Source organism: Crocuta crocuta, unplaced genomic scaffold (genome assembly GCF_008692635.1).
Source record: "Crocuta crocuta isolate KB4526 unplaced genomic scaffold, BGI_CrCroc_1.0 scaffold30, whole genome shotgun sequence".
NCBI classification, from domain to species: domain Eukaryota; kingdom Metazoa; phylum Chordata; class Mammalia; order Carnivora; family Hyaenidae; genus Crocuta; species Crocuta crocuta.
The window spans coordinates 9,536,106-9,559,094 of NW_027528345.1; the positions used below are offsets into that span (position 1 = coordinate 9,536,106).

Sequence of the window (22,989 nt, forward strand, 5' to 3'; positions counted from 1 at the left end):
GGGAAGTGAGGTCACAAGGAGAATTTCAGGGACTAGGGTAGGAAACAGTTATGAATGGAGAATTGGAAAGGTAGTAAATCTAGAGTAGTGGTAAAGAGCAGGAGCTTTGGGGCCAGACTGTTTGGGTACAAATCCTAGCTCTACAGTTTATTAGATGTGTGGCCTTTGGCTGGTTCTTAGCCTTCTGTGCCTCAGGGTTTTTTTCTGTTTTGTTTTTTTAACAATTTGTAAAACTGGAATCGTACCTACCATTGTTCTGAGGATTTAATGAATTACTATATATAAAGCACCAAGAATGGTGCCTGACACAATCGTGTGTGTGTGTGTGTGTGTTTGTGTATACACATGCCATTATTCTGTTGTTGTCAGTAATGAGTTGAAGAAGCCGTATGAAGTAGGATGCCTGGAGCAGTAGTGTCTATCAACTACAAGAATCAAACACTGCAGTACCATTAAGAGTTCCTGTCATTTTAATTACGTTTGCCATGAAAAGCAATAACCTCAGCTAATCACTCTGCCCTCCTCCTCCACCTAACCCCATCTCCCTTCACAGGCACACAGCACAGGAACCCAAAGGCCCTCCTCCCCACAATCCTCCCCACTCCCATTGTGGGAAGAAATGTCACTAAATGGACTCAGCCTCCTCCATACAGCATGAAACAGGATAAATAAAAATACCTTTAGGAAGTGTTCTGTTGTGCTATTATCTCAGGGTGGAGTCAGGGGCAAAGGTAGAGGCAAAGGCTGGGTGAGGTCTGGGGATCTCTTAGAGATCAGAATTTGCTTGAGGGGCACACAGCCCATCGTTCACCCAGTAAGGGGCTGTGTCTAAGAAGGCAGGGGCTAGGCTGGGCTAGGCTGTGTGTGTGAGGATGAGGACAGCTAAAAATCTATTCTCCTTCCTCCCCCCACACCTTCCTCAGCTCCCAGGGAGTCCCAGGTAGGGGACTCCCAAGCAGGGAACAGAGTTACAATTCTCTTAAGGTTTCATCTGTGGTTCCTAGAACTTTGGGCAGGCAGTGAGTGGGGTATATCCCCTGGTGCTGCCTGACCCCTACCCCAGCTCAGGGCTTCTCTCCTCCTGTGAGCACCAGGGCCTGCAGGATGTCAGACAGTGATACAATCCCCTTGACCACATCATTCTCATCTACCACTACAAGTCGGTGAACCTGCATGGAGCAACAAGGGAGAAAAGGGGTATTTAGTTATGGCCTCTGTTAGGATGAGCCCTTCAACCCCTACCCTCCTTGCCAAACCCCACACTCAAAGCTGCTTCCCCCAGTTCCTTCTGGGTCACTGGGCTCCCTACCTCTGCTTCCACCAGCCTGTTGATGATGGTCTCCAGAGTCTCATGCAGGTAGCACTTGAGGACACCCTCAAAGTAATGTGATCGATGTTGGAGGGCTTTGGTCACAGATACATCTAAGTTGTTGTAGGTCTTTTCTGCTGCCAGATTCTGGGGAGAGAGAGGAAGGTGCTTGCAGGGAAGCAAGGAAGCCAGCCCCCAAACCCTGAGCCCACCCACCCACACCAGAGGGATTTAGGGTAGTTGTCAGCCATGCCCACAAGCCACACCCAACTCATTCAATTCCTTTTCAAATAGGATTCAAAAGATTGGAAGCTTCTAAAACCCTTAGGACCCAGAAGAGACTCTTTTCTACTCCCTCTCCACATTCAATACCCCACCCCTTTCCCTACCTCCCGGCCCCTCCACAATCACTCACGATAACATCAAACTTGGAGTAGATGTCCACCACACGCCCTAGGGGGACAGAGGCAGTTCAGCAAAGAGGATCTGGCACCCAAGGCTCCCCCTGCCTGTAGCATCACCCCCCCCCCCCCGGGGTTAACTGAGGGACAGGTTTTCCCAGAACCACCCTGGCTTCCCTGGAGCCCTCCCTCTCCTTCTGTGACATCTCTCACCTTTCTCATCTACTACTGGCAGTGCTGAAACTCGGTGTTGTACAAAGATGCCCAGAGCCACATAGACAGGGGTAGTGGTGCGGACCATAGCGATGTTGGCATAGGTGCCAATCTGTAGCTCTTCCAAAGACTTAGACATGAACTCTGGCTTGGGGAATTCAGTGATCTGAGGAGAGAACGATCAGCTTGATCTTCAAGGCTCCCCAAACTACCCTTGGGTACCCCTCCAACCCAGTATATAAGGAGTAAAAGCCAGGATGAGGACACTTACAAACAATTTGAGGAACTTGAGGATACGCTTGTGGGTGAGGATGTACAAGGTGTTGCCTGATTCTGGGTCAATAACTGGCAGCCTGTGGATCTTGTTTCGAATTAATGAAGACACAGCATCAAACAAGCTGTGGGAAGGTGGGGAATAATGATAAGTCCCACAGTGCTGAGCCCAAGGCGGGTAAACAGCTTCTAAGAACATATTTATAAACAGGGAAAACTGGTGACTGGGAGAGGAGAGCAGTGCTCAAACCAGACCTAAAGAGTGTGTGAGTGAGTGAGTGAGTGAGTGAGTGAGTGTGTGTGTGTGTGTGTGTGTGTGTGTGAAGGATCTTTTCTCTCTTCGGCCTCTAGATCTCTGGGTATCTAAGGCTTTAGCTACTCTGGTGGCAAGGCTCTTCCCTTTCTGGATAAATGGGTAGTTGGAACTCACCTGGCATTAGGAGAAATGCAGACAAGTGGTTTGAAGGAGTCCTGTAGGTACACCTCTGAAGGGAAAAGGGAGGTTCACAAAATACCAGTATGGAAAACCACTTCCCAGTAAACGCTCCATCCCTTTTTCTTTTTACAACCCCCAATTCTCTACATACCTCTCCAAGTTTCTATCTTGTGTTCTTCCAGCTCATAGATCTGTACCTGGAAGCAGAAGCAACAGAACTTGAGACTTGATCCCTCTGATTCATTAACCCCTTGTAGTTCACTTGGAAGAAAAGGAACTGAGAATGAGGGGCTTTGGGTAGGGAAAGTGGTTTTGGCCACTGGACTAAGGTTCCTTACCAGGGCTGATTTATAGTAGCGATGCAGGATATTGATGAAATCGGTGATGGTCAGCATGCCTAGAAGCCAAGACAAGATCCCTTAACACTGTTCAAAGCTGCTCCCCCTGCCCAGCGCAAGATGCCAATAATACCGTGTTCCAGAAACTTTTGCATACCCACAAAACTTTGCTTCTTACTATCCCACAAAGGAGCAGCTCGTACACCATTAGTCACCAAAGCAAAGAAAGCTTTCTTCACCTGTAGTCAAAAGAGTAATAATCACAAAGGAAAATTCACAGGGTGCAGGACTTTAAAAGAAAGGGGTTGGGTATGTTGGGGAAAACATGAGACTAAACCCATATAGGGACAAGGATATTACCCTTGGGATGAGACAGTATGAAAGTTTTTGAACCAGAGGCTCCTAGGAAGGGGGATGGGAGAAGAGGATTTCACCCACCTGCAGGGAAGTATCAAATACAACCAATTTGGAGCTTGTGGGAATCAGGTCATAGCAGCGATGAGACTTCATGAAGGAAGTATACACACTATTGTTGGATTCTGGGGTCTCTGTATAGGGTGGGATAGTTAGAAGCTTCCTTCCATGCATCAACTCACAATCAAAAGAGGCAGAAAATAAAAGTGTAGTTGTTCAAATATTTAGAGGCTGATTTTTTTTTATAAGGCCCCTTGTCTATTTTGTTCCTATTCCCACAAAACCTGGATAAACCACCAAACCTGGATAAACCCCTTAGAAACTATTTCATTCAACCCCCAACTCCAGGTAGGGCTATATTTATTGGCTCCTTATGCAAACAATGGCTGTAAAACAGAAAGTCTATAACACCTTTCATTAGCCTGTTTGGTCTAAGTTTTTTTCTTATCTTTAACTCAAATTTTCCCTTTCATATATTTAAGCACATTTTCACTTGTTCTTTTTTTCTCAGTTAAGATGTAATTAAGCATCTAAAAATTCAAGTAAGCTTCTTAAAATTCTTCTAAGACCTGCAGATGAGAAAGCCCTGGTCCAAGTTGGGCCATTTTAGATCAACATTCAGTTGGAGCTCAGTGCTCAATTAACCTGGCCCCAAACAGCCTGAGAGTCCGTCCTGGGATAACCGTGTGAATCAGAAATCATCTCACCTACTCTAGACCAATGGGAGACCCTGGGTGTGTTTACTTGTCTATTCCTCTGATTTTAACTGCTTGCTTTAAACTTGAGAAGCAACCCACAAAATAATAATCTGAAGGTGCTGTATACTATGCTATGTGCACATTAAAAATATCACATCATTTAATCCTCACAACAAATCTGTAAAGCAAATACTGTCCTCGTTTTTCAGATGAGACAACAGGTGGGAAGTATTTAAATAAACTGCTCACGCCATTAGTAGTGATAAGAAAGACTTAAACACAGACCTACCTGATACCAAAGTTCATGATCTTAAATCCTATGTCAGTTGTTTGTTTTTGTTTCTTTACCAGTCATACAGGTACACAGTTTAAAGAATCAAATAGTTCTACAAATTTTGTTAAGAAAAACTCCAGTCCCTGGCACCTACTGCTCTGGACTAGCCCTCCCCAGAGAGGAGACCTCTTTTAGCTGATTATTTTGGCACTTATTTCTATGTCTAGAAAATAACAAGCTTATATTGCTCTTTTTTGATTTTTCCACTTTTGGGCATTATCTATTATCATCCAAGGAATATGAGAGTTTTTAGTTCTCTTTCCTACTAAGACCCTGACACAAACATGCACCTCCCATCTCCCCATTCTTCCAGAAGTTAAACTATGTTGGTTATATTAGTATTTAAATAATTTTGACTAAGTATCATTATTCAGAGCTAACCCCAATTGTAAACTCGATTTTTCCCCCTTCTTTCCCCCTTTTTTCCTAAAGATTTTATTTGTTTAAAGTAATCTCTACAACCAATTTGGGGCTTGAACTCACAATCCTGCAATCAAGAGTCGTATACTCCACTGACCAAGCCAGCCAGGCACCCTTCATTTTTTTTTCTTTCTTTCTTTTGTAACTTCGTTTTCCCTGGAGTTAATAACTGTCTTGTCTTTTTGTTTTTATAACTAATTGAAGTACTTATAACTAATTCAACCCCAAACTCTTCACCAATTGTTTAAATCTCCTTTCAAGAGGTTCAGAAGCACTAGATAGTCTATCAACTTAACCCAAAAGTCTATCCAGAGTCTTCTGAGCTGCTCAAATTTGGGCTGCTTTGCTGCTGTGCACCGCTGTCATCCTGAGATCTTCCTTCATCACCATCCAGCGCCCCCTTTCACGTCTCTCCTGTATTGGCTCTCCTGTGTCCTGTATCCTATCTTTTTTTTTTTTTTTTTAAATTACTCCCTTGTTTTGGGAGTATACATCCTCCAGTAGCTTCCTGAGAAAGGGTACATGGAGGTAAATTTTTTGAGACCCTCCAGCCTGCAGATATCATTATTTTCTTTATTTTACCTTCATCTTTGATGAATAATTTGGCTGGATACAGAATTCTAAGTCTGAATTTATTTTCCTGCAGAATGCTGAAGGCACTGCCCCACTGCTGTCTAGCTTCTGGTGTGTTGAGAGTCCAAGGCAATTCTGGTTCTTTTTATGTAACTTATTTTTTTCCTCTCTGAAAACTCAGGACCTTCCCTTTGTTTCCAGTGTTTTGAAATCTCATGATGATTCTGCTTTGGGTGGGTCAGTTTCATCCACTGTGCTGAATACTCAATGAGTCTTTTCAAGATGAAAACTAATGTCCTTCAGTTCCAAGAAATGTTCTTGAATTATTTCCTTGATCGTGTCCTTCCCTCTGTATTGTCCTTTTTCTCTTTCTGTAACTCCTATTATTTATTTATCTATTTATTTTTAAATGTTTGTTTATTTTTGAGAGAGAGAGAGAGAGAGAGAGAGCATGCGCACGTGCGCGTGTGTGTACGCAAGCAAGGAAAGGACAGAGGATCCAAGGCGGGCTTTGTGATGACAGCAGAGAGCTGGATGCAGGGTTGGAACTCATGACTGTGAGATCATGACCTGAGTGGAAGTGGGATGCTTAACCCGACTGAACCACCCAGGTGCCCCATGTAATTGTTATTATGTAGATTATAAGATTTCCTTGACTGAACCTTTAAGGTTGTTTTGGTTTTTTGTTTGGTGAATCGTTGCTGTTAAAATATCTTCTCTCCTATTTGTGTTTTTTTTTTTTTTTTTTAAGATTTTATTTTTAAGTAATCTCTACACCCAACATGGGACTCAAACTCACAACCTCGAGATCAAGAATCACATGCTCTCAGGACTGAGCCAGCCAGACACCCCACTCCTCTGATTTTTAATTCTACTTTTTGGGAAACTGCCTCAACCTAATTTCCCAAACCTTCTACTTAGCTTTAAATTTTTTGCTATCATAGTTTTAATCCCTAGAGCCCTTTTTGTTTTCTGAAAATTCCTTTAAAAACATGGTATCCTGTACTTGTTGCATAGTGGAAATATGTTCTTTATCTGAGTATATATTAATGTTAATTTCTAAAGTTCTCCTCTATGCATTGAATCTTCCCTTCTGTTGCTTTTTTTTCCTGTTTCTTTAAAAAAAAATTTTTAATGTTTATTTTTGAGAGAGAGAGAGAGAGAGACAGATGGCGTGAGCAGGGGAGGGGCAGAAAGAGAGAGAGACACAGCTGAGCTGTCAGTACAGAGCCAGATGCGGGGCTCAAACTCAGAGTGCAAGATCATGACCTGAGCCAAAGTTGGATGCTTAATCAACTGAGCCACCCAGGTGCCCCTCCTATTTGTTTCCTTTGCAGGGGCAATTTGGACCACTTTTCTTTTCTTTTAAACAGCTTGTTTTATGTTTATTTATTTTTTGAGAGAGAGAGACAGAGAGAGAGAAACTGAAACAGCTAGTGGGGAAGAGGCAGAGAGAGAGAGAGAGAGAGAGAAGCTGAAACAGCTCCAGGCTCTGAGCTCTGAGTACAGAGCCCAATGTGGGACTCAAAGTCAGATGTTTAACCGACTGAGCCATTCAGGTGTCCCTCCTATTTGTTTCTTTGGGGGGTGGGGGTGCAGTTTGGATTTCTTTTCTTTTTTAATGTTAGAGGCTTTCTTTAGATGTCTGATAATTCTTGGCCAAAGGAGCATTCAAACCATATTCTAAGCTGACTGGAAGCTCAAGTGTACACATGAGTCTTGTTAACTGTGAGCTGTTTAGATGGGGAACATTCCATACTTATATTTTTAGGGCTTTCCCTTCAAGGGGATTCTGGAGAAAAAGATTATTTATTCAGTTTCACGCTTGGGAGGGTGAAGATCTTTTCTTTAGCATTCTAGAAACTGGACTGGGAAAAGGACTGGGATTTCAGCGTCCAGTGTAGTTCACTTCATGCTCCTGCATTTAGTTTAGTACGTAAGCGCTCAACTGGGCCTGAGCCCCTCTCCAGGCCTCCAGTCTTTGCCAAAGTTGGGAGGGACAGTTTCCTAGCTGCACTCAGTGGAGCAGGGAGTCTCGGAATCTGACTGCTTCTTAGATCTTCAATGCTTCTTGCCTTTCCCTATTGTTAATTTATAATTCAGTTTTCTCAGGTCTGCTAAATCATTTACCACTCTTGCCTCTGTTTTCCAGCTTCCAATTACTATTGTTTCCTCTCTTATTCTTCCTATTCTGGTGGGTCTGTACCTTTTGAAAAAAAAAATTATTTTTTATGGTGGTTTTAGTGGCTTTTTGTGGAGGAACAAGAGTAGATGCATGTATTCAATCCACCATCTTTAACTGGAAGCCCACTATTGTTTTTCAAATTTGAAAACTTAACAGGCTCCCAAGTACACGTCTTTTTTTTTTTTTCAAGGTCATGTAGGGGAAACCTGTGGCCTTGTGCTGCTGGCCTCTGTGGGACTCCAATGTTCCAAGTGTCCCCCATCCAGGAACTCCCCTGCCTTGCCTGAGGTGGATGGGCTAAAGGAGTTCCCAAGAACATGTCTTTTGATGTCAGTTTAAGGCATCTTTCATTGATAGTTAAATAGTATCATTTTAGACTACAGAATTACAAGCATATTTGATTTGGCTTTCTCAGCATTTTAAAAATAATTTAAATCAGTTCCCCAATTTAAAAAATCTGGAGATTTACATAAAAATCCAAATTCTCAATTTCTTTCAGAATCAGATCTGACCAAACCAGGCTTGAATTCCTTTTTTTTTTTTTTTTTTTTTAATTTTTTTAAAAAATTTATTTCTGAGAGAGAGAGACAGCATGAACAGGGGAGGGTGAGAGAGAGAGGGAGACACAGAATCTGAAACAGGCTCCAGGCTCTAAGCCAGCCGTCAGCATAGAGGCCGACATGGGGCTCGAACCCACGAAACATGAGATCATGACCTGAGCTGAAGTCGGACGCTTAACCGACTGAGCCACCCAGGTGCCCCTTGAATTCCTAAATAGTGACAATTGACAAGACCTGTATTGTTGCTGCCTCCTTTTAGATGTGATGAGATCTACAGGTTGTCAGTCATATGCAGCCTACAGCACTGCTTGGTTCATGCAGACAATTTGAGTTTTTGACTCTTGCCTTGGTGCTACTGCAAATGTACTCAGAAACATAAAACTGCCAGTGCTATCATATGGCAGTACTCAATTACGAAGAATATTATCCAGATAAATCAAATGTGACCATATTAATTTTCCTGGATACGAACAAAATGAAAACAGAGCATTTAAAAAGTCTGGTGGAGAACTCAGAGACCCTTAATAATATGTTCTAAGACCTCGCCCCATATTTCAATTCTGAGAGAAAGTGTATACTCCTGATGCCATAAATATGCCCTGGGAAGACCCATGAGTGTTCCTGGGCAAAATTCTTTAAGGGAGGTGTCTGTAAGTTCTGCTTCTTTCTAGATGGTCTAGGGTTGGCCATTCCATTCTAGCCAGTTATTTGGGAAGGTGCTGGAACTGCCTTCTCCTGTGCCCTGGATTTTATGGGTTAGTGCCTCATTCTACATTAGTTTTAAGGGCTTTCAAGGCCTTTCTATTCTTGTGTACACTCAGTGGCTTTAGTGAACTCACTGGATGATAAAAGCCTAGTGGCACTGTTTCTGAGCTAATTGAAAAACTAGGGACCTTTGATTCATGGGTAGCCAGCCCAGAGTTGCCTATGGAAGTTTTTCCTCAAAAATTTCCCTTAAATGGTTTGATAATTGAAAATCTTAGTCATCCCCACCCTGCCCATGATTTACTGCTGGGTGCTCCTGCCATATTACTATTCCCAATTTGTATGGTTTGGCACATTATCTGGCCCAGTTTTTATTTTTCCCTGGGGGCGTCCTGAGAAAGATTCGAAAACATTGCTGAAGACAAGGTATGGTTGGGCTATTGCTTTCATAGCGGGGTTCCTTTCTTTAGTAAACTTACCTTGAGAATGCTCATGTTCCAGAGCTGGGGAGCCATCTGAAGAAGTAACCTGGAGAGACAAAAGAAACAAAGATTCAGCTTATCCTAGGCTCCAACCATTTTAGCCTAACATTAAGAGAAGGGCTGGTTGAACTAATAACTTCATTTAAAGCACCATAGGCCCTCTTGAAACATTATCTTATTTAATCATCAGAACCGCCCCTAAGGTAAATACCATTATTAGCCTTACTTTCACACATTAGGAAACTGAGATCCAAGAAATATTAAGCAGCCTGCCCAAGGTCACATAGCTGGTAAGAGGCAGAAGAGGAATTTGCACACATATCTGTGTGGTTCCAAAGCCTATGTCTGTATATACTATACTGCTTAATGAAACATTGATCTTAAAAGCTGAGAGTAGAAAATCTGTGCTTAGGGCCAGTCCCCACAAGGTTCTCACAGATCTACTTTATAAAAACATGGAAGCCAGAGAGACAATACTGTTTTCCCCTCAATGTAAGACATTGCGGCCTTATAAGTGATATAATCCTAAATGTAGACACTAGAGTCATAGACATACTGCTTTACCCTAAGAGAGGACCACATCTGGGGAGGATCCCAGCAGTTGATAGTAAGAGAGAGTTAAAGCTTGAATAACTGAAGGGTGGATGAGGACCATCAATGCTCTGAAACTGGGGACCTGACTCCTCTTAGCACCCTTGTGAGTCAAAGGCTGCTACAGCCCAGAGGATGCTGGTTTTCTAAGTTTCTTTGCCCCTGACAGTCTTTAAATACAGAGAAACCTTCAGAGCCATGTCTGTGCTCCCTCAAGTGGGAACATTTGGAAATTTCATTGTTATCTAGGAACTAGGAGGGGTCATGAGAATTTTAATCTACTGGAATGAACAATTTTGGCTCCATTTGTTCTGGGTAATATGGAGAACATATTTGTTCTGGGTAATATACCCAAGTTAACTTAAAGTCATACTTCACCTGCATAGCTGCTGTAGGAACATGAAATTAAAAGCCTCGGCTTGAACCTGGTAAGTTAGCTGGTAAACATGGTCAAGTTGGCAGGACAGCCCTAGGCTTCCCTCCCCTAATGGACCAGGGTGGGGGTGGAGGGAAGGGGAATAATCTCCTTCTATTCTCTCTGGGCTGCATAAGACTATCAGCTTGGCCTGGCATTTTGGCAAGGCTATTGGAACAATAGCCTCATCACTTATAAGTGGGAGAGAGGGCTGTTCAGCAGTAAAGATATACACATAGTATAACACAGTCTCACAAAGATTTATACAAAGACACAGAAACAGTTACTTCTGTAGAAATTATCACACCCATTATATAATACTTACAGACTGCACTATGCTACAGTGTTGGGGTTTTTTTGTTGTTGTTCATTGTCTATCCAAACAGGTTTAAATTCTTGGAAGCCTAGAACTATTTTATATTTCTTTGTATCACCCATAACACCTAGCATGGGGTTTTGCATATAAATCTCAATTGTTTTTTAACTCTCAAATTAATAATGATAATGATGCACACTGATATGAACAGAGAGAACTATGATTAAGTTACAGAAAAAGAAAACAGATGTACAGCTAGAGATACAGAAACCTACACACAGTCAGCCACAATTGAATATGACCTTATCTTTCTGCCTGTTTCTCCACAGAGGAGAGTAACTATGTCCACTCTTCTCTGCTTTTAATAACACAGGAGACCTGAGAAAGTACCACTGTGATACAGGAGTACAAAATATTATTATAGAGACACAGGCTAGATCTGACACACGGACTCACAGTTTCTTCTGAACTCCTAATCCACATTTCTAATTGTTTGGTGGACAACCACAGATGTCACACAGACTCCTCAAACGCTTCAATACAAAACAGCATCTGCCCTTCCATCCTATTATTCTTATTGTGGTTCCCATCTTTGTTTTTTGCATTGCTCTCCCAGGTGCCTAAAAGTGTAGTTTTGATTCTTCCAAGAATGAGGTATGCCAACATGTCTGCTTAGAATCACAGGGCAGGGCATGACCTAAACGTGTCCTTAACATCTATTAACTAAGCTGATATATTAGAAATGCCTCAAGTCCATTTCTCTCCTTCCCACTTTAACAGTTTTAACTTCAGCTTTTACCTATCTATCACTTCTGGAGCATTCTCTAAATTGGTCTCCCTGTCCTAAATCTATCTCCTTTTCATCTTTCATGCTGTCTCCAAGTTCTTTAAGCATCTCAGGCTTGTAAGGGACTCATACCCAGCAACCAGGAGCTCACTACTTTCTGAAGTAGCTGAAAAGTACTGAAGTAGCTTCTACTTTGCAGAAGCTGTTGAGAACATTCCTAAAGCACACTCACTGCCCTGCTCATAGATCTTCATGGCTCCCCTTATTATAAAACGAAGTTCAAAATTAGTGTGATATGCAATACCTTCGGCCTGCTTTTCCAATTTTTTCTCCCAGTGCAAGCAAAACCCAAAGCTCCAGCAACATCATGCCACTGGCTCACCCCCAAATAATCTTTACATACCCCGATTTCTATGCCTGTGCTCACACTGTTCTCTCAACCTGCAATGCCCTCTCAGGTTTACAATGATTTCTTCCTCCCCTATGCTTCCACAGTCCTTTGTTTGCATCTTGACGATAGCATTTTATTAAAGGCTACCTTCAGTAACAGCTGTCATTGGCCTGCCCTCACCCCCACTCCAGGCAGGCTGAGCACTTTCAAAGCAAGGGTTTTCTTTTCTTTTTAAAACAATTTCTATCCCAAGAACCTAATCAGTACATAAAGTGTGAGGGCTAAATTAGAAAATCTATATTAAAATGTCTTGTAAACTATAATTTATAAGTAAAATAAAAATTGATATGTTATTTTGAGTTTAATGGAATCAGACTTTTTTTTTTTTTTAAAGTAAACTCTACGCCCAATATGGGGCTAGAACTCACAGCCCTGAGATCAAGAGTCACATGCTGTATTGACTGAGTCAGCCAGGCGCCCCAAACTCTTTATTCTCATGCAAAATCGTCTTACTCTGTAGGAGCTAATTCCCTTGCCTGGGTGACCAACTGCAAATCAATTTTACCACTTCCGTCTGTTTTCTCATTTGTAACTTGAGCAGGCAGAGAAAGGGTGTAGTAAAGGAATTACTATGGGCATGGGACTGACCCAGAGAAAGGTGAACCTGCCAGTAACAGATGATAAAAACCAAGACATGAAGGGTTACTCGGCTTGACAGAGGATACATGGTTCCAGATGCTAGAAAAAGGCTCCTGAGAGTGAGGGTGGGTCCAAACATGCAGCGGGCTACCTGCAGCATCTCTGGGAGAATGACAGGGACCCTCCACAACTGGGTAACGCCTGCTAGCCAAGAATGGTCTATACCAAAACGCTGCTTAGAATCGCAGAGCAGGGCAAAACTCAAACTTGTCCGAGGACAAAGCGGCCTCTAACACTGAAAAGATTCCTTCCTTCAGAGAAAGCCCATTTTTCAGTCTTATTAAGGCGTGTGAGTTCGCTGGACACCTCGAAGCAGTAGAAGTCTTTCCGATTGCAGGGCTCACACTCAGACAACTGACGGCCAGGTGCTACCTGCAAGCGGGAGTCCCTTGGAAGGCCCCCGCCTCACCCAGGAAAGCCGGATCACAACTCTGCTCTCTGGCAAACCTCTGACGGTCTGAGGTGCTAAGAGGAAAGGAGGCCAAAGATCGCCAGGGTGTGCACGGGTTCCTGGCGGAAAGCAAACCCTGCCAACTTGGGGTGAGAGTACCGCGGACGGAAAGTATGCACTGCGCGGCCCAGTCCTAGAAGATGCGCCCAGCGAAGGAGCGGAGGGGCAGAGTCACGGGATAGGACAGACGCCGGCTTCTCGTTTGCTGGGCAGCAGCGCCGGTCCCTGCCCAGGCCTCCCTGTCCCCTAACGGGGGGTCTCAGGCTCCACAGCGCCCCCCGCCGCCCTCCCGTGCTCCTCACCGTCTCCATTTCAAGAGGCGCAGACTAGGTTCGCTCGCTTTAGGAAGCTCTCTGGGAGCCGGGCGGGAGGTGTGGAGGGGGGGCAGGCCCCGCCCCACGTCCGGTACCGCTACACCACTTCCGCCTACGTCAGACAACGCAAGCCAAGGGCGGAAGGCGGGGAGTTCACTCTTCCGGCGTGGCCTGGCCTGAGTAACCACCCTCCCCCGGGTCCTCTCGGACCTCACAGATTGGACCTCACGGATTCGCCGACGGCGAGGGTGACTGGACGGAGCCGCTTGTATTTAAAATGTTCTTTTTTTATTTGTCGTTTAAAAACAAACTTGGAAGAAGCAAAATCCAAAACTTGCCCTTTGCCTCTTGCAACATAAATTATGTACAGTTCAGAATGATCGCTGATACAAAACATGCCAAGGACAGGGCGCTGGGGGTGGAGGGAGAGAGGGCGCTTTAAAAAAGGGAATCATTTCATCCGTTGTTACGAAGGACCAACCTTGCTGTACAGGATACACACAACACAAAATAAAGTCTCCACGGGATTCACACTTGTCAGCGATTTATTTTTTAAAAAGGGGGAGGGTCCTGGAGGTGAGGGGAGAAGACTGTAAAAGGGAAAAACTGAAAATTGAATATGTGCAAGTTTAAAACAACACAAAATNAAAAACAAAAACAAAACAAAACAAAAAACCAACAACCAAAATTCCAACCTTGTAGCTTGGGTCTGAGTTAGTTTATATAAAAATTAAAAACTGTATAAGGTTTCTTCACTAAATTCTACAGGACTATCGGATACCTAGCATATGCTTACAAAGTCTGCCCCATCCCCTTTTCCCAATCCCAGGGCCCAGGCCCCAACCAGAGCCTGACTCATAGGAGTCAATCTCCCCCTCCCTGTAGCCTAGACCTTTTGCTCTTGGAAAAGGAATATCCAATGGCTTTGGGGGCAGCAGCCCAGTCTCCTCACTGTCTGATTTAATTACAGTGGTTCCTGTGGGGGTGGGGGGGTGTTATTCTCTTAAACATTTGCAGCTTGAAACAGTTGAGGAAGCAGCTTAAAAAAAATCTCCCTACCCCCATCAATCCGCAACCCCCCAAATTCAAAAACAAAACAAAACAAACCTAAAATCACAACAGCGACCGTGCTCCCCCTCCAGCAGGCCCGCCCATCCACCGCCACCAAGCCCACCCCTACACTCCAGACATTTGATTCTTGAAAATATTAATTACAAAATGTCCTTTGCCCACAGCCCCTAGGAGAGAACTGCATATAAGCTTCATCTTCATCCCCAGGCTCCCTACTAGAGACGGGTCTGGGGCCTCACCCAACCGCGACCTACCCCTACCCCCCAGGAAGAGGTTCAACTGCAGCACAAGCTTGGGCAGAAAGGGGAAGGAAAGGGAGGCAGGGAACCCATCACCCTCTGGCTCCCCCTGGGGCCAGCTCTCTTTTGTGCGTTATAACATAGTCCAACTATACAAAGGGGGTGAGAATTGCCCAGCCTCTATACCCCCACCTTACAGCAGTCACAGCCAGGGGGTGGGAAGGAGGGGGTGAGGAAAAGGGCGGTAGGTTGGGTTATGGAGGGGGCCCCCCCACAAGGGGAGCTCCATGTGTCCGCCCCACGCCCCCCTACCATTTATAAACTGGTTTTGTAAAAAGAAAATAGATATATTTATATAGAATATATAAAGCACAAAAATTAGTAGTTTTACATTTGCTCTCCCCGGGGGTGGGGGGAGAGGGGAGGGTTCTCACCTCCAGCCGGCTCCCCCATTCCCCACAAGACTATGTACAATCCCATGTATAAATAGATAAATACCCCCCACCCTCCCCGCGCTGACACTAAGCTCCCCACCCCCACATCACCACCCCTTCCCACCAGACCAGCAGCAGTTTGGTGACTGAGGGAAAGTGGGAGCTCCAGGCCACACCCTGCCTCACTGGGTATGGGCATGCCACTCAGGGATAGCCCTCACCCTACCACCCCCCGACCCCATCCAGGGGCTGGAGGGCAAATGGGCTCATGATGGGGTTGGGAAAACAGGAGGGAGATATCCTGGTCCTAGGTTTAGCACCCCCTCCTGCCCCCATGTCCAGATGGAGAAGGAAGTCCTAGAGCAACTCGGGGCCAGTTATCCCCAATCTTCATCATTAGCCTCAACCACCATCCCATGCCCATAATTAAAAACAAAGATGGATTTTTTGTTGTTGTTTTTCTTCCTCTTCCTACCCCCCCCTTCCACCCACTCAGAAGAGGGCAGTGAGGTGGAAGAGAGGGTCGGGGCAGTAGGGGGCTTGGAGAGGGTCTCACATTTCAAAACAGCAAAAAATCCAACACTTAAATGAGGTAGGTGTGGGTGCGGGGTCTCCTTGCCCGGCTTGCCTGGCTTGCCCTCCTGGGCAGCTGGGCGCCTCTTTCCCGTTCATGTTGCATTTGTCAGAGTGGAAAACAAGGAAACACAACCCATAGAGAGACAGAAACACAGAGGAGAAGAGGGAGACAGAGACAGATTGAGGGGGAAGGGGATGGGAGTGAGGGTGGGGGCAGGACCCGGCAGGCAGGGCCAGGTGTGGGACCCGGCCTTTGGGATTGTCAAGCTTAGTCAAGTCTCTTTGCAGCCTTGAGTTGGGCCGGAGAGGTCGGTGGGAGCAGCAGGGCTGTGAGGCCCGGCCACACATCCTCCTCCCCCCTCCCTGCTGCCTCCCAGTTGCTTCTGGGTAGTTCCCGGCCCATATCCCCCTCAAACCTGAGATGCCCAATGGCTGCTTCTGTCTGGCCCCTCCTGGAGCTGGGGGCAGAGATGCCAGCCTGGGGGCCGGTGGCGGGGAAGAGGGTTGCCCCTGGTGCCCAGGGTGGGCTTGGCCTAGGGCCCTCTGCCCCAGCCTCCTGCTCCAGGGGCTCCGGTCAGCCGGCAGCCCCAGCCCTGGGTCCTGGCTCTGGCTGCTACCTCTCTTCCCCCTCATCCCTTTCAGGGAAGAGGTTGGGGGTGGGGGGACTCCCCTGCCTGGTAGCCTCTAAGCTTCTTAGTTCATCCATTTTCGACAATTCCAGGCTCCACAGTGGCAGGGGATCTTGTGCTGATCGTCCTCAAAGTCAAACTGATAGTCATAGGTCAGCTGGAAAGAGAAGAGGGTAGAATCAATGCCAGACCCCCAGAGGGAGTGGGAGGAGGGCAGTGGCCTTGGAACTTGGCTCTGGGGAATGGCAGAGAAGAGGGAGCTGCTTTGTCACTCACACAGGACACTTCCTCTCACCTCCTCTCCTTTGGGGATTCGCCGGCTGGAGATGATGATGATTTTATCCTCCTTGTCAAACGTCACAACTTCCGCCACACAGTTAGGGGCACAAGAATGGTTGATGTACCTAAGCAGTGGGCCAGAGTCGGGGATGCCAGGCAGCTGAGTTGAGATGGTTTTGGTTCTGTGTTGGCCCATCCTGAGTGTCACCCAGGGACCCCTAAATCCCTCCTTCCTCATTCCTCTCTCACCTGGCAGGACCTCCGGTCAACGTAGCATCAATCACATGTTCATTGTTTATTCGGAACATGTAGATGCCTCGATTCTAGAAAGGACGGAATTGTACAAGTGAGAACAGTATCAGAGAATGGCAGCGGTGCTGGTGGTGAGAACAGGTAGCAGACTCAGGCAGTGGGTTTATCTTCCTTTCTTATTCTGCCTTTGTCCCATCGCCCACCTCCTCCCGCAGCTTTCCACCTGCTCCCCTGACCCTGATTCCGCCCCTTGCTCCTCGGCTGAGCACAGACCATACACTAAGATGGTGCCTCTGCCAGTCCATACCTGCTCCTCATAGATTTTCTCCCGCCGGTTGGCCACCTCGTTGCGAATGATGGTGCCGATATACTCAATGACCATTGTGTGCTTTTCTAGGTCCTTGGCGGCATAGAGCCCTAGGCCCTGGATACGGGAGCGAGCCAGATACACATTGTTCTTCCACTCAGTGCGCAGGCGCCGGTACTGTGATGACTTGGAGTGCACAAACTGCTTGCTGTATGGGGTGTTGGTCTCGCCTGTGAAGGTGCTCTGATACGCCTTGGACATGCTGGTGCTGTTCAGGGTGTGAGGCCTGGGAGGTGACACAGGCCATGACAAGATAGTTCTCCCTCAGACCACACACACCACCCGCCTCCTCCCTGGGATGTGCAACATGCCAGTTAGGGGCACGTGCTGTCTTGAGAATGGAGTAGAGGCATGTGGGTCTCGGCCTTAGTGAGGTAGCCACTGGTTATGGGGACCCTTCCGACACCCCTGAGTGGCACAGAGAGCCCAGGATAGGGGATGGGGTGTGGAGGGAGGGAGGCACCAATTCCCCTACACTGAGCCCGCTCTCCCATCTCCCCACCTTAAACCACCCTCTTGCCAAACATTACACAAGGCCATGCTCCTCTGGGAGGTCTTCCCCAAGCAGCTCAGGCCTGGAGTTTAAGCTCATGATTTGCTCAAACATCCGAGTTCTACCTCCTGAACATACTGGAAGCCCTGAAAATGGGGGCCGGGTCTACCACATCGGGCTGGATTTGAATTAAAAGTGGCTCTGAATTCACAGCCAAAAAGTGGTATCCTTTCCTTCCTTCAGACTGTCCCCTTCTCTGACATAACGTCGGGCTCTGTGCAGATGGCTCAGTGCAGGGGAATGACTGCTGCCTGGCAGGATGCCTTTGCACCACCCTAGGGCACCAGCCAAAATCTTGCCCATCCCAGAGCAGTGGTTTTCAAATGTTTTTGATTCTTTTTTATTTAGCAGAAAGTTTTTTTCTTTTTTCTTTAACAAAATGTCATCGGAATTCCAATACATAAACTAGATGAAAAAGAGAATGCTTTTAGTTGAATCCAATTTGGGGAAGGGATGAACGAAGAGGGCCAAGTTCGGCTTATTCAGTTTATGTGTTATAGGACTTTCTGAAACACACACAGTTTGAAAACCACTGCAGCATCGCGGACTGGGGATAACTGGGGTAGAAGAGCCTGATGCTCTACGGCAGCCCAAGGAGCAACAAAAGGCCTCCAAGAAAACCCTGCTACGTGGATTCTGCCTCCCCTCGACCCAGGGACCAAAGTCAGGCCACTGTGGTACACGGAAAGAGCAGTGAACCACAAATCAAGAGGTAAGGTTCTGGTCCCAGCTGCGTGACCTTTGTCTAGTCACTTAACTTTTCCAGGTCTCAGTTTTCTCAGCTGTAAAATGGGGGTCATACCACCTGCCCTACCTACCTCATAAGGTTGTTGTGAGGATCAAATGAGATAATGGATGTGAAAACGCTTTGAAAAAAAAAGTATAAAGTGCTATACAAATGTAAGGTTTTATTACTTTTCCATTATATTTCTAATTATTTTTGATACCAACTCAGCCTGGGGAAGGGAAGGTGACCCTAGCACTTATAGGGTGTCTCACGTTTGGGAGAATCACAGGCCCCCTAGAAGCAAAATAAGAGGAAGGAGGTGACTGCCCCCCTTATATCTTTCATACAATTTCACCGCTGTCTACCCGGAACCTCCCCAACAGTCATTCCCAGGGTGCCCAAGATAAGACTGTCCCAGAACCCAGGGCAACCTAGGACACCCAAGCAGGGCGGAGAAAGAGGAAAGGGATACCCTAAGTGATAGCTGCGTACCCTCTAATCAGGAGGCCTAGCGTGAACCCCCAAACCCTCTTAATTGGCTGGAGGGTTCCTAGCAACCGCCCACTCCCACATCCCACGGCCCCCACCACACAAGCTCACCGTTTGTAGTGTGTGAGGATTTTAGGCTCTGATCGGGCACAACCTGTGGGATTGATCATGAGTGGCAGCTCCATCAGGGGGTGGCGTCCATAGCGGAATAAATAGTTTTGACAGCTCTCCACTCCAGGCAGCTGTGGGCACAGGTCATGTTTGCCTCAGCCAGAACGTTTTGGGAGCAGGAGCAGAGTTCCCAGTGCCCACTGGCCCCTAGCCCCTCCTTACTGATTCAGCTATGCGCAGCACGGCGTGCACCGTCAGCCCAAAGAGCTCCTCGCCTTTCAGGTACTCAGGGAAGAGCCGCAGCATGTCGGCCTCTTTTCTCATGGCAGCCACGGGCTCAATGATGCGATTCCACACAGCTAAGAGGCAAAGAAAGAGAGCAGCCCTCAGAGGCAACTTCTACTCACTGACCTCAGCCCTAACCTCCCTTTGGAGCTACGGTCATTTCCTGCAGCCTGCATACCTCTGTCACGAGGCTGTGTGGTTCTTTAAGACCCCCCAGTGGCCTCCCAGTCCCATTCTCCCACAATAAGGAAGGTCGGCTTCCTACCCTGGAGGGGCATCAGACAGTCCCGTGACACACAAACATGGACCCAGAGCCCAGAAGACCCAGCACAGGCCACAGTGACTAACCGAGAGCCAGAACAAGAGGCATGCTCTGGACTTGGGATGACTTGGGTTCAAGTTCTAGTACTGGCTTTAGGTCCTTAAGCCAAATACTCAAATCTCTCTATGGCTCTGTTTATGTATGAACTGGGCAAAATGAAAGTACTTACATCATAGGGTTGGCATAAACAAATTAACCGAAATCAGTCACTTACATTAGTTTGTGCCACAAAGTACATGCTCACTTATTTTTATCATTAATGCTAAAACTAAGATCAACAGAATTTTGGCCAGGACAAAGCAGCCATAAGGAACACGTGGTTAAGAACAGGGTGGGTGAGCCAGATGATGTGGTCTCAGAATCATATTCTTTAGTTCCACTGCGGATAGGAAAAGAAGCTAGAATACATGAAGTAGACAAGCAAAACATTTTCAAATTACAAGGGAAATTAAGGGGACTAAAAGAGGCTAAAACACCTTCTCTGAGAATCTCTAAAAGACCTCCACCTGCCAGAGGTCAGGAGAGGAAGGTCACTCACAAAGACTCTGCGAATCTCTCCCACTTCCATATTACCATTTCAAGGACCCAGTGCTCACCCTGAGGGGAGGCATCAGTGAAGACCAGGTCCTCCAGGCCCTGCTCAATGACTTTGATTATAAACTCTGGCCTTCCATTGTTCTCGCCAATGGAGCAGCGGTAGCAGCAGCGGCGGTTGTTGGTACGGAGGCTCCAGTAGATACGTGTGGCCTCATAGCCCACGGGATAAAGGGCAGTGGCACTGTGGAAGTCGGCCATTTGGTGAGGGAGCAGCTGTCCAATGGCATGGAACACAAGGCCCCCTACACGGAACATGTGCAGCCGCTCTCCCCGCTGGATGATGCTGGCGATCTGCTTCACCTCATCCCGCTCAATGTAGACCCGCCGGAAGACAGCAAAAGAGCTCAGCTCCTGCTCACAGGGTCCCTTGATCTTATGCATTGGACACAGCATGGTCTTGTCCTTGAAGAACATGCACTTGGCGCGGATGGCACAGGCAAAATGGTAGACGTTAGGACAACGCATTCGATTGCAGCTGCTGGTGGCACCGGTGCGCTGGCACAGGGAGCACTTGGTGAGCAGTCCTCGGTGCAGGGCAACCTCCACGTTCATCAGTGCCCCGCCCTGGGTCTCGTACACCTCCGTGGACCACAGGGCACAGTTGAGGTGCACCCACAGGTCCAGGTCCAGGTTCAGCAGGCGGGCAGGCCCATCAGTGGCCCCATCACCCTCCTCGTGACAGAAGCAGCAGCGCCGCATGTCGCGAGGCACCTTGTCAGGTCGCAGGGCTGTGCCGAGCTGTTCCATAAACTCTGCCACTTCCCGTTCATCCTCCTGCCGCCCACCACCCTTCTGAATGGTCAGCAGCAGCCGCAGCCGCTTCCAACGCACCCCCTTCCACTTCTTGAGGCGAGGAGGCCGGGAATCTTCACCTTCTTCAGGGGGCCGGGCTCGGGGCTTGGGTCGGGCTGATTCGGGGGATGAGGCCAGTGGCAGAGGTGAGGGGACGGGTGGCTCAGCTGAGGGTTCAGCAGGGAGTTCAGCCAGGGGCTCAGCAGGGGGGCTGGCAGGAGAGGGTGCCAAGGGGGATGGGGGTGGGGAGGGTTCTTCAGGCGGCGGGGCTGAGAGCTGTCGCACGTCCAGGTTGGAGACGTTGTAGGTGTAGCTGTGTTGGGTGGGTGGCTCTGGGGCGGGGCTCTCCTATGGGAGGGTACATGCCCAGTATCATTAGTGCCAGCTCCTCACTTAACTAGCCCCTTCCCTCTCCTCTCGCCCAGATTCCACTCTCCCAAAAGCCCTCTGCCTTCTTTGCCCTAGCCAGACACCCACCTCCCTTTCTCCCCCAGACCTACCTGTTTCAGGAGGCTCAAGATGTCTAGCTGGCTCTTGAGGGTATAGCCAGGCAACACTGCATCAAACTGTTTCAGCCAATCTGGGCCGGCTTCTGGGCTCTTGCCTCCCAGACCCTTTTCTTTCCCTCCTGCAGGAAGGAAGGGGTCAGAACCTCCCACCAGAAGCATTCCCCACAGGTCCCAAGGACTTTTCCTGCCACACTCACCAGGGCAGTCGGCTTCTCCCTTCTTAGGCTCAGTGCCTCCCCGCGCAGGGCTCTCTGGGAACAGCACCTCATAAGAGTTAGGGATCTTCATGCTCAGCAGCTCTGCCACTGCCACCATCACACCATTCAGGTTCTGCCAGGGCAGGGAAGGGGATGGGAAGGCTGTGTCTGCAGTGTAGTGTGAGCACTGCCACCGGTTTTGATGGGGACAAGAACACCCAGAACCCCATTCCCCAAGCAGCCAGTCAGTCCTGCGCTTCTCACACGCTTCCTTCACAGCACCTTTCCCAGACAGCTGCGGCCATTAACGGGCGCTCCACAAAAAGGGACTAGTGCCGAGTTTAGGAATGACACACTATATCCACAACCTGGAGACTCATGGTACACATTAACAAGTTAAAGGATCTGTGGAACCTTGTAGTAAAGAAACTTGTTTTGTGGTTTCAACCGGGAGCTCCAACTTTCTTTGACCACGAAACCCTGTCAGCATTAAAAAAAATATAACAAGAGTTCCACCAAACATGACTGAGGACACGCTGTCTTGCAGCATTTGTCGCAATACGTGCAACTCTCCTCAATTGCTGACTTGGGTCTACCACTGGACCATGAGCCCCCTGAGGGCAGGGACCTCTCATGCTTTGTTTACCCTAACCCCACAGCCTCCAGCCCAGGCACTCACACACGTCGGGTCCTAGTACATAGTTCTGAGTGACTGAATTTATCCACACAAGCTCCTTCTGACCAGGAGCCCCTGGGTCTCCGAGGTACCCCCAGGACACACCTTGGCTGCAGCAGCAGAGACTGTCAGCATGACTGACACCTCACTTCCTTTGCCCTTTTCCCAAGTGGTGGCAGGCAGTTTTCCAGGGGCTTCCAGTTCCAGGGTCCCATAAGGTTTGGTATCTGGGAAGACTGAATGAGAGAGGGACCTGTGTAAGCTCTAGCTGCCTCTCTCCTCCAGGCTCGGACAACACAGCCCTGTCTGGCCCACGCCCAGAGCAGCCTCTACCTGGGATGCTGGCCCGAGGAATGATGGGGATGACAGGGGAGAGAGCCCGGTCATCCTGCTCCCACCGGCCTGAGCCAAGCTGAGGGAAACGTGGGGCCTCCTCCCCCAGGATGCTCTCAGGGGACGAAGCTGGCACAATGCTGTCAGGAGAATCACTGTCCTCATCACTCTCCATCCTGTGGGCCAAAAGTAGAACATTTGTTGGTATAGCCCTGCAGACTCCTCCTCCCCACTCCCAAATCTAGA

At 47.6% G+C, this 22,989-nt stretch overlaps 2 protein-coding genes across 3 annotated transcripts in view; both read right to left on the reverse strand.

The window, feature by feature from the left end:
• Positions 1–452: 452 nt before the first annotated feature.
• PRKAG1 (protein kinase AMP-activated non-catalytic subunit gamma 1) lies at positions 453–13,381 on the reverse strand. Its single transcript, XM_077753299.1, has 12 exons — positions 13,294–13,381; positions 9,339–9,387; positions 3,409–3,518; positions 3,128–3,209; positions 2,971–3,029; positions 2,784–2,829; positions 2,627–2,681; positions 2,195–2,321; positions 1,924–2,089; positions 1,725–1,762; positions 1,310–1,456; positions 453–1,169 (listed from the first exon to the last, which is right to left on the reverse strand). Exons 1-12 carry the CDS (start codon positions 13,300–13,302, stop codon positions 1,065–1,067), a joined length of 993 nt encoding a protein of 330 aa, XP_077609425.1. The 5' UTR covers positions 13,303–13,381; the 3' UTR covers positions 453–1,064.
• Positions 13,382–14,237: 856 nt separating this feature from the next.
• Positions 14,238–22,989, reverse strand: part of KMT2D (lysine methyltransferase 2D) — a 38,522-nt gene continuing 29,770 nt past the window's right edge. For both annotated transcript variants that reach the window (XM_077753298.1, XM_077753297.1), the window contains exons 45-55: positions 22,744–22,919; positions 22,516–22,646; positions 21,735–21,867; positions 21,529–21,656; positions 20,236–21,376; positions 19,255–19,391; positions 19,033–19,163; positions 17,093–17,378; positions 16,783–16,856; positions 16,550–16,658; positions 14,238–16,411 (exon numbers count right to left, since the gene is read on the reverse strand). In XM_077753298.1, the coding sequence (XP_077609424.1) occupies positions 16,319–16,411; positions 16,550–16,658; positions 16,783–16,856; positions 17,093–17,378; positions 19,033–19,163; positions 19,255–19,391; positions 20,236–21,376; positions 21,529–21,656; positions 21,735–21,867; positions 22,516–22,646; positions 22,744–22,919 (2,539 nt within the window). In that variant the 3' untranslated portion in view covers positions 14,238–16,318. The remainder of the gene's footprint in view (positions 16,412–16,549; positions 16,659–16,782; positions 16,857–17,092; positions 17,379–19,032; positions 19,164–19,254; positions 19,392–20,235; positions 21,377–21,528; positions 21,657–21,734; positions 21,868–22,515; positions 22,647–22,743; positions 22,920–22,989) is intronic.